The sequence below is a fragment of the Chaetodon trifascialis genome, chromosome 3 (assembly GCF_039877785.1).
Source record: "Chaetodon trifascialis isolate fChaTrf1 chromosome 3, fChaTrf1.hap1, whole genome shotgun sequence".
In the NCBI taxonomy this organism is placed as follows: domain Eukaryota; kingdom Metazoa; phylum Chordata; class Actinopteri; order Chaetodontiformes; family Chaetodontidae; genus Chaetodon; species Chaetodon trifascialis.
The window spans coordinates 13,613,493-13,624,896 of NC_092058.1; the positions used below are offsets into that span (position 1 = coordinate 13,613,493).

At 42.4% G+C, this 11,404-nt stretch overlaps 1 protein-coding gene across 1 annotated transcript in view; it reads left to right on the forward strand.

The window, feature by feature from the left end:
• Window positions 1-11,063, forward strand: part of uba7 (ubiquitin-like modifier activating enzyme 7) — a 34,675-nt gene extending 23,612 nt beyond the window's left edge. Inside the window, exons 22-24 of the mRNA XM_070959709.1 lie at window positions 6,834-6,935; window positions 8,659-8,741; window positions 10,074-11,063. Coding sequence (XP_070815810.1) covers window positions 6,834-6,935; window positions 8,659-8,741; window positions 10,074-10,206 — 318 coding nt within the window. The 3' untranslated portion in view covers window positions 10,207-11,063. The remainder of the gene's footprint in view (window positions 1-6,833; window positions 6,936-8,658; window positions 8,742-10,073) is intronic.
• Window positions 11,064-11,404: the final 341 nt, after the last annotated feature.

Genomic DNA, 11,404 nt, shown 5'->3' on the forward strand with positions numbered 1-11,404 from the left:
CTCCAGTGACCAATACATTCCATACTGCATTACACCACGTAACTAAAGAGTGTGACCTTTGCTTACTGAAGCGTTTAATCAACCCTGCAAGCTGGGATGTAGCAACAGAGGGCTCACTGATCACAGTTTATGTTTAGAGCTGTGCGTTGAATTGATCTCTGTGAATGACACATTTGCAGAGATAAAAGCTGTGTCTGAATTCCATACGGCAAACAAATAATGAGCAGTGTGAAGGAATCATAGCAGTCATTGTGGAATTGTATGTTTGTCAAGAAATCAGTGTTCCATTTTGTACAGGAAATCCAATAGCCATCAATCAAAGTGCACTTATGCAAGACTTCAGTTAGTAAGACCTCTGTTTTGTCAGTGCATTGTTCCAAATTTCCTCAGTCCTCTCAAAGTCCTCTCACAGAGCCTTGCACGTGTTGCAAATGTTGGGGATTGACTACGAGGCACTGGCACCCATTCTTGGCATTGTGTTGGGACCATCACAAGCATCACTTTGAAGCATTTTGAGGATAATTTGTTGCTTTATAACTGCGACTCTGTCGATTAGACATTTGCTGTTCAAGTGTCTCTGCAGGCTCCAGCATGTCAGTGGCCCATTTGTAAGAGGAGCATTTTATTGACTCAGCCCTTCTGCTCCAGGTCATTTCAGTCAGGTGGAGTGCTGTTATCTTCTCATTTGAAAGACAATCACATTGAGATTCTGTTTGCTGTTTTACACGTCAATGGAGGCCTTTCAAAAGCAACGGGCTGCTTTTAGTCTGTGTGTCAAACTCGGCACTCTCCTGAGAAGTGCTGCGAAGCCGCCACTCCTCCTCCGCCCTGCACCAGAAGTCATCCTTCAAAACATTCAGTTTACAATCGCAAATATAAAGTACCTTTATTACTCTCTTTTTAATGTATTTTGTTTGTTGTGTTGTTTTAATGTGTTCAGATGTCTTTGGGTAGTGTGTAAAGCTGCCATCCCGTCAATCCTCTGGGGTTTTAAGATAATAATTGCAGTGGGCTGGAATCAGCAGTTGGAGGTCCCAGCCATCTGTTCACTGCAGTCCAAAGAGAGCCGTGATCAATAGTGATCAGGTAGCAGATGACGCTCCCGATCAAACAAAGGGCACATTTTACATGACAGCACTGTTGTTCCTTTGTTAAAAAAAGGAAAACATAAACAAACAAGCTCCTGTAGATATAAACTGATCTCCACCAGCATCATTTCTAATCATGGCGAATCTATCCAAACAAAGGATTCACGTGATAACAGGATGATTTTTGGTGGTTTAGTCTACATTTAATCCCACATCCAGATTCTTTTCATTTTCTAACTTGTAGTCTTCAGGCCCAGCTGATGCTGACTCGAGTGACATCACTTGAGGTAGTCCACCAGACTTCACACGGCTCCCTCTGGAGCCACAACATATGCCCATGTAGTAGTAGTACTCATCAAGACCCATAAACAGACCTTGATGTGTGACATTGGTGTTTAGTTCCTCTTTAACTCAAGCACAAAAAGTTTATTTTCCAATCTAGAAGCCAAATCCACTGACTTCTGAGATCATCCAATAAAACTGGTGTGCTCAGTTAAAATGGAGGACTCTTGATACATTTTCAGATTTACTGAAGCATTAGCCCAAACTAACACTCTATACACAGCATCGACATCCAATTATTGATTAAACAGGCAAGCCATTTTATTCAGCCGTATATCAGATTGCAAAGTGTGTAGAGCTTTCCGTGTTACTCCTTGTAGAGTACACACACAGACAAACACACACATTCACACAGATGCACTCTGGTGACCTTGCAGACCATTTACAGCTGTGAGCTCCCAACCATTGATGTTCTCTGTGTATCACCAATGGCTCTGTGCTGTAGGTATGACGTAAAGGAAGGCTTAGTAGTACTGGATGGGTGACCCATTTTTTTTTTCCAGTATATCTGAAATAACCTGCTTGTAGGGCAGTATAGAGCATATACAGTAGTCAGCAGCATCACTACCAAATGTTCAGATGTTTCAGGCTCAGTCAAGGACTAATCTAGGATATGAGGTCTTAGTGAAAAATTACCAAATTGTCTCCAAAATTAAAGCTAAAAGAGATTAGGATGAAAATATGATCTTAAAAGACCACACAGATCCTCCATCTGCCTCCCGTAGAGCTCTCTTTGAAGCCCTCCAAAGGAAAAGAGAGCCTTTGAAGAAACAGGCCTGTAGCCACAGCGGGTTGTAAAAATGTTTCCACTGTTGGGATTCTGGCCAGATAATGAAGCTGAGGCAGGAGCGTGCCTCAGCAGCGCTATTTCTTGCAGCAGACTGCAGGGAGGAGGACTTATCGAGGTTTGCCTGCTGATTCCAGCTTCCTGTCTCCAAAAACGCTCCATTGTCTTAAAGGGCACGGCTGAAAACCCGCATCATGATTGCACTCCGCATGCAGAGTGACCAGCTTGATTGTGCTCCCTGAAGGGGGTCGCACTCAGACTTGGATTCATTCTACTTCCTTATCAGGTTGACTTGGCTGAACCTCCTCTGGCTCCTCTACATTCCCATGCCCTCACGTATATCTGTAGTCAGAGGCAGCTATTTTTAGGTTCCATTAATCAGTAGCCCTCGTTATCATAAGAGATTTTATAGTGTATCAGGTCCTGTGTTGTTAAGCAGCCTTAGACCCATAAGACAAATCTAATGATGCCAAATATTAGTGCTGAAACTAACTGTAAAAAATCTACAGCTGAATGTAAAAATGGGTTTGAATTCAAACTGCGAACCTGATGACAAACAATATATTTAAAGAAGACTGTAGTGTTCAAACTGACTGCAAAATGATACTGATCTGTACTCTTATCCGTCCATAAGTTGTTTGATTGTGGGCCCAGACTGGTCGACCTCTGCTTCAGGCCTTCTCAGAGTGAGCTGTGACTCATTGGAAATCACACTATGTGATGAAGCCAGACCCTTCCGACCTTTTGATCGTGTAATTCTGTAAAGTTGATGTAGATACAGGAGAGTGGCTCACATGTTCTGTTTGTATGCAATATGAGATGACTTTTTATTGAGCATTGCCACACATCGACTGCTAAAAGGTCATTTCTGACTTGCAGTTCTTTGGCCTGGATGGAATTCAGTAGAGATATATGTAGTGTTGCAACCAGAATAATGAAACAAACAGGTATATTTTAAGCATATTGCAGTTTTTATATATAACAATCTAAAACACTGACTTAACATTAAATAAAAATGAGGCCATTCTCATGTTGAGGGCATGTTCACATCTCTCCTCATCAAGAACAGAACATATTTTTACTTATTCTGAATTATCGTAGCAAACAGGTGATTTACTGTGTGTTAAAGTCAGCTGTTAAAAAAGACAAACTCATATTTTGCTTCTTTAATTATATGTGGTCTTATTTTACTGGAAGGGGTGTGTGTGTTTGGTTTGTGGCCTATTTTATGATGAGATTAATTTTAATGTTATTTTTTCCTGGAAGCTGTTGCTGTCTACATCCAGATTTTTCAGGAAGAGCAGGGGAGCTCGCCAGGCTTCCTGTCAACAAGAGGAAGCAGCCTGACGTTTTGGCTGTTCGTGTCAGGCGTTGGGGAACTTCGTATCTGAACAGGCCAGTTTATAACATGGCCACTGTTAAATCATGCAGAAGCCACAAACACTGAGAGAAAAATTTGGAACAGTGTGGTCACGTACAAAATACATACGCAGGTTCGATCTGGAACATTTTGAATTTGGCTTTTCTTCCCATTTTTGACTGAAGAAGATAACAATCACCGCACGCACCGATAAAGTATCCATAACGTCAGTGAAACTATGACGAGCGTGAAGTGAGAAGCAGTTAAAAAGCTTTAAATGTCATTGTGTTCCTTTATTGTTCTGGAAAGACCAGCTGTGTCATGTTTTAGGGGAAGTTCAAAGCTCCGTTTATAATACTGACTATAATATGTGGACGGCAGATGAGAGATTTGGCCGTCCTCCAGCAACAGAGCAGACAGAGTATAAACTTGTGTGACCACCACTGTGGCCGTGTTCCACTCAGTGGCCGTTTGTCTCGTCCTCATCCTCTGAAGTCAAACTCGGTGTAGTTCAGTCACCCAGAATCCTGACTGCCGGCTCTGCTTTATGTCCAGACAGACCTCTGGATCCTGCAGACTTGAGCACAGCAGCACACTTGTAGTCAATATTAGATAATTAAATAAGGCTTTCCTGTGGTTGAACCACTTGTGAAGCATGGAACTATCTTCTTTTTTATATATTTTCTCTTTATTGCTATGGTTTAGCTCTAACTTTTTTTTTTTTTTTAATGTTCACTGTCAGACACATTAGAGAGATTTATTTTGAATGCATAAGCTCAAACTCAAACTCAAAAACTCTTCCATTTTCAAGCTGGACCCTCCAGTCATGAGGCCCAGCTGATCCTGTGCAGCTGTGATTAGCCACCAATGAGCACTTGGCAGGGATTTTCCAATTGCACTGTTGTCAGTAGAACAGGTGACAACCGTGCCCAATTTTAATCATGTGGATTTATGTGACATGTTATAATATCGGCGCAGTAGCTCTTCCTTTTGATTTGTCTATGTGTTTTACACTGCAGAGAGTTGCTTGGTCGCAGATTCTGCCTTATTTTCCATTATGTTGCTCTAAGAGGAAAACAATAACTTTCTGCCTCACATCGCTTCCTTTTCCCCAGAGATAACCGTTTCGTCAGGGCACTTTTTTTATGGTGGAGGTTCAAAACAAAAAGGATACTGTAGTTGTGCTTGTGGGAAACCATTTGTAATTGTTTCCAGCGACCAGTTTGGTTCCAGCATTCTTGCTTATTTTCTCTCCCCTGCCGCAGTGCTGAATAGTTGACGTCAGTCTACACGGGGACTGATGGGCTAGTTGATTGGCTTCAGGTTCGTACACGAGCTGCGCGACAGATATGAGAGAGAGAGGAAGGGTGGGGGGAGAGTAAAAATAGCCTGCGTGCCTGCTTTGCATTGTGTAGAATCTACATCTGCACACAAAAGCACTCATAAAAAACTCAGAACCACAGAGCAAAGGAGGTCCATTTTAAAGCTCAACAATGACTTTGCATTTGCAAGATCCTTTCAAATGATGCTTTTATGTACTATATGTACATTTCAGGCTTAGGTTCTTTCTGCCAATCCAACGTTTAAAGTTGTACTGATAAGTTACTCTGCATATACATTAAAGAAGCTAACATGACCACCAGTAAGATGTGCATCTTGCAAACAAGACGTGTTTTGTCTGACAAAGGGACAAAAGGACCTAGACACCCTGTCAGACTTGAGGAGGAGTGTGCCTCGAGTGTGTCTCCATAACCCCAAACCCCATAAGTGGTGGGAGTTGTGAGGGCTAGTCGAAAAGTTCCCCTTGGCTGCCGGAGCAGAGATAATTGGACCCAGGTTTAGCCGGAGTTTTTGGTATTCACATCTCGAGCCAAGTTTTGATCTTCACAGCTCCTCTCACCAGACAGCGCCTGTGCGAGCAGGGTCGTCTGCAACGTGACATGTTTTCACAGATTTTCTGCATGTGAGGCATCCCGACCCATTTCAGGTCAGGTGATTTATTTTTTTTTCCTTATGGTCGTACATGTGTGGATTATGATGTTTAGGGTAAATACACGCTGCCATGTGATAGCCAATATCTGCTCAGTGACAGCAGTAACAGCAGTGTTTATGTTTGCATTGATTTGAATTGATCTGTCTGGGTGTCAGGATTCTCTGTATGTTCAGAGGTCGAAGGTCGAGCCGATGGGAATAATGATTCAGTGGATGACGGGTCGCTGCCGGGTCATCCGCTCTGAACTCTGATCTCATGAGTTGTGAGGGACGTGACAGCAGTACTGTAGGGTGACAGTGGAGCCAGAGGAAGGAGAAAAGGATGTGTTTTTGTTTGTCAAGTTGTCTCAGTGAGTGTCTCATTGCGTTTCTCTTGTCACATGCTCTGCATGTTTCAAATTAATTCCAGCTATTGACTAAAAATCATCATCTTCCTTTCTTCATCTGGGTCACTCTTTAATGCAAAACAGCACTTAGCAGCAGTCCAGTCATTTGTTCATACCTGCATGTAAAACTATGGTTCTTTTCATTGTTTGGTTCATTTTAAGTTTCATTTAATTTATAGAAAATAAAAATAAAAAAAACAAAAACCCACAAATGTTCATCCCCAGAGCCCAAAATCAAAATTATCAGCCCTGTTTTGAGTCAACGGTTTAAGCCTGTTTAAACAGCCAGATTTCTCAAAGAATGACAGGACATTCAGAAGGAAAATGGCCCCTCAAAGCTCAAACTGCGGCTACTTGAAGTGCAACCTGGCAAGGTGTCTGGAAAAATTCCTGTGTTGTTATTTCACTGCCTAGAAAAACACATTTCTATCCGCACAGATGCAGCTTTTATAAGCAACATTCTTCAGCTTTTTCCTCAAGTTGCACTAATATCACTGCCCTGACATGGCTTTTACCATCGCTGGTCGGGATGGTCGTAAAACTGTGAGAATGAAGTAGGGATCCTAGATGGAAACTTGAGAAAAGCAAGAGAGTCACTTCATCATATACGAGGAAGCACCTTCTTGAACTCATCGTCGCTTGATGGGGTCTTGGGGCTGCTGATTGGTCTCAGCTGCTTTATAACACAGTGATGAAAAATGCAACTTCTCTGTCTGTGAGTGCCCAGGACTCTTTGCTGCACATCCCTCACAACAATGAGTACTTCATCTGTCAACTTTGTCTGTGTGTGTGTGTGTGTGTGTGTGTGTGTGTGTGTGTGTGTGTGTGTGTGTGTGTGTGTGTGTGTGTGTGTGTGTGTGTAACATGTCTATCGGCAGGTCGCAGGAAAGAAATACACCCTGTGGGATCACTTCCTCGTTGAGGGCAGATGCAGCGGTCAGCAGGAAATGACCTTGGGAGATCTGATCCAGTATATCAAGGTACGGCCATCTTATTCCTCTCAGAAAGGAAACACAGACTTTCTTCACACCCGGTGCTACCAAGTGCATATTTTATGCTTTTTTTATTTGCCCTAAACCTGTTCACCTTCCTCCAGTGCACACAATTCCCATTGTTTGAAATGATTGGCCACTTTACACCTACCACTCACAACTTCAGGACTCTGTTCTACCATCCTGGAGGAAGTTACCGTGCTGTCGAACCAACGGCTTTCTTCCAATGCTTGAACCATGCTTCCTTCTACTCATGCATGCTCATCTCACTAATGATGGCTAATACAGTTTTGCTGCAAGAAAACTCACCAATCTAGTCAATTTAGTCAGTATTTTCAGTGCTTTTAACTGAGCTGAGAAAAGAGCTGAGATGAAGTTTGTCCCCTGTACCACTGACAGACTGAGAGGTGGATTCACACTGTATGTTTACCTCGGCTGGTTGACTTCATGAAGTTACTGGTCTTCTTAGTAACGAACAACGTGTTAATTTGTAAGTTTTGGAGGTGTTGGTAGGTGGATTTTCTCACATTTCAACAGAGCCAGACCAGCTGTTTCTTCCTGTTTCAAGTTTCAAAAGTATGGCTCAATGTGGTGGCTTCATCTTGAGCAGCCGAACATATGAGCAGTTCCAATCTTCTTATCAAATTCTCAGCAAGTAAGTGCATTTCCCAAAATGGGAAATGTTTTTCCACTAAGGCTTTGCCATATCTTCATACAACCCAGCTTTAATGATTAATAATAGATGTGCTAAAATGGGTAAATTAAGATAATTTGAAACAACTGGATAAAATCTTGTATGCTTAATAAGTGAGATGCTGCCTTGTGTAACATGTACACAGAAGCACTAGAGTAGAGTAGATAAACATGTCAGGGCTGTTCTGATTTGAACTGTTAGACGGGTGGCAGGAGTATGAACCTGATTTCATGTCTCTACCTGCACGTTTCAGTACCAGTTAGGTCATATCAGCAAATGAACCCACACTTTGGTTCCCGCCTTGCGGTTGTTGTATTTCAACTGTCTTGTGGACTTACTTTAGTTTCTCAGTCGTATCACGAGCAACGGAGGACAGATCAACAACTCGCTGTATCCTCTGCCTCAGCTTATGTCAAGCTGTCACTTCCACCATTCCCTTCTTACATCATTTGTCATTAAAATGTCTGTTTTTTTGCTCCATGTAGCAGATAGCTGATCAGATGGTTGCACACCCTATTATCTGAGAATACAGTGTTTTAAAACATATATAGAAAATACTTGATAGTCTAAAAGGTAATAATTAATTACTCAGTAGTGCAGTCTAAACCTGTCCTATTGCCCATATTCAGGACATTGTCTTTATGAAAGGATGTAGGTCAACAGAACTGTCTCAGCATGTCACTCCTGGCCTGTTCTTCAAAGCCTGCGCCTTCTTGCCCAGAGCTTTGTTTTATTGATTCTACTGGAGTTTCTCCTGGCAAACAGAAAGTAAATTGGCAAGTGATCTTATTTACTCCAGGTTTAGTGTAACCTTTGACTGGGGTTACACGGGGTTTTCCCTTTTTTTTAAACACTGAAGAGCTTCCTGAACTGCTGAAGTTCTGGAGGTCACAGGTCATCGTCAGACCTTTAGTTCTGCTGTTTATGAGAAATGACCTCTGCATAGCGCATGCTCCCATCTCTTTCTGTGCTTTGTTATGTTTCTCATATTGAATGAAATTATTTGTCTTTGTGCAGAAAAACTACAGCTTGAACATCTGCAGTCTCTTTTACGGACCAGCTATCATATACAATGGACAACAAGACAGGCTCAAACTGAGGTAAGACCAGTTAAGACAAAGATACAGTGCAGTTTTGCATGCGCATGGCTACACATGGCCCACAACCCTGCACACACAAACAATCACAGCACGCAGCCTCCTTTTGTTTGTTTAGAGGCTAATGGCAGGATGAGGTGTTTCCTCTGAGCCCGTGAGGACAACCCCTGTTGACACACTTGCATGCATCGCTAAACACTTGACGATTGAGACCGCTCCTCGATGAGTGTCCTGCTGTTTGTAGAGGACTTAAATTAAACAGTTGAATCAGTGTGGACTTTTTTGTCCGCATCTGAGAAGCCTCACTGTTTGGGCCTGTTCGGCACTGCTGCACGTTAAAGTCACGTTTCTAAGCCCCAGGGTGTTTGAAATGAATCATATGCCTCATCAGTTTAAGAGCTGAGTCACAGCAGAATATGCACCCTTGGGGGTGTTTTGACTTGAGGAGAAAACTCCAATAAATCAAGTTCAGTCTGGAAAGTTGGTAGGCAATAAATAACTTTATACTTTATAATAACAAATTAAAGTGTTTGATTGTAATCATCCTTTACTTAAATCTTACTGTGAGGTCTTCACGTTCATCTTGAAACAGCCTGTGTCCTTTTCTGTTTTTGAGTCAAGCCTCTGGGGAGTTGCCTGGTGTTGGTGTTGTGGTTAGATTAAGCCACAGGGGGAAGAGGGGCAGAGTGCTGGCCATGTGGACAGCAGGCTGTACATGACAAATACCCCCTCCACCAGGCACTTCCTGTGCAGTCACCCTGTTCCAAGCTTCCTGTGTTGGGCCAGTGAAAGGGGAACGTGTAACTGAAACACTCAAATAACATTACAATCATTTGTGATGAGATGAAATGGAATAGTTTAGACTTTTTGGATTTCCCTACCTTGAACTGCTGGTCAGTGAAGTTTTTAGCAAACATAAACAGAAGTGAATAGTGTATTTGTTAGGAACTATTTTCAGCCATGGATTAATACACATTTGGTACTTCAAGCAGCAGGATCATGAATGTGTATTTTAAGTCCTTAAATAAAACGCAGTGTTCATGTTCATTATAATGAGAGAACATGTCACCCAGTTGCCATGGTGCAGCTCGCTGATGCTCTTTTTTTGGGGGGGATAATTATAGCTGAGAGGAATAAGCTATATCCAGCTGTGGATGCATAAAAAATCCTTGTTCGTAGGATACATTCATTGTTGGTTGTGGTCTTTTTATGGAGTTTGTTGATAATCAGAAAAATGCTAAAGCTTAAAAGCTAAATTAATGTAAAGGTATGTTGAACTTAGTTATAGTTATAATGTTATGTTAAATGTTAAACATATGCTGTGTGTCTTTGCAGGGTGTCTGACGTGGTGAAGATGGTCACCAAGACTGATATCCCTCCGCACAAGAAGATGCTGGAGTTGAACCCGTCATTTGTTGAAGCTGAGGACTGTGAGTCAATCCCACCTATCAGATACCTGCTGCTGTGACAACACAAGCTCCTCCAGTGTCATAGTTAAAAATGACCCGGTTTCACTATTATGTGAATGATTTTTTTTTTCCAAAATCAGTCTGTCTATTTCTTTCATGCATTTCCACTTAGATGCTTAGATACAACCATGCTGTCTAATCTATTTACTGTCCCTTAGCCATGTCCCAGAAAGTACTGTAAAATGTACAAAGCTTGATTTCAATTTCCTCATTCTTTTTAAATGATACTGCAAAAGAGGAAACTTTGCAAACTGTAATTTCCTTATTACCAGAACCTTTACCAGAAAGTTCTGCTAACTTTTAGGTTTTCATTTACATGTAAAATGTGTCTTTTGAGAGTTCAGACTAAGAGGTTGTGAAGACGCTTGCCAAGGCGTATGGATTAGACGATGTGGCGCTGCTGGGCCACTGCTGGCCTGGTTTCAAGGTTTAATTCAGGTCAGACTGAACACGATGTAGTAGGGGTGCAGTCAGAGCAGGCAGCTGGCACAGTAGGTACAGCGTGCTGACGACTGCGCCCCGAGTCGCCATCTGGACACGGCTGTCTTGTGTAAATCCCGATCCCAGGCACATGTGCAAACCCCTCCCTGCCAGAAGAATCTCGGAGCAGGTCAGAGTGGAGGAGCTGGACTTATCTACGAAACCTTCATCTGTCCTCAGATGGCTTTTGTGCATGCCCTGCCCTTTTCCTCATCCTCACAATGTGTTTCAACCTCTTCACAATGCTCTGCTCTCCCAGTTGGCTGTACTTGAATCTCACGAAGAATCTTCTTGTTCACTGTGTAACTGGGCCTGTGACTGATGGATGCTGTTCATGATTGAACAATAATGTAATAAATGTTATATGCTATGAGGAACCGTGTCATATCTGTGTACTCTGGTAATAGACATCAGTTCCCTTATTTTTTAAATAGTTCATGAACATACTTTTCTGTGATGACAGCACCACACCCAGCCTCCCATTTGTTACCAGGAAAAAGTTCTGCTGAATTGGCTTTGTTTATAAAGCTTCAGAGCCTGTACTGTGTGTGTTTTCTTTTTACTTCTGAGCTGAGAATTTGATAGTAGATTTATCCATCCATCCATCCATTGTCTATACCCGACCATCCCTTTCGGGGTTGCGGGGGACGCTGGAGCCTATCCCAGCTGTCATTGGGCGGAAGGCGGGGTACACCCTGAACCAGTTGCCAGCCGATT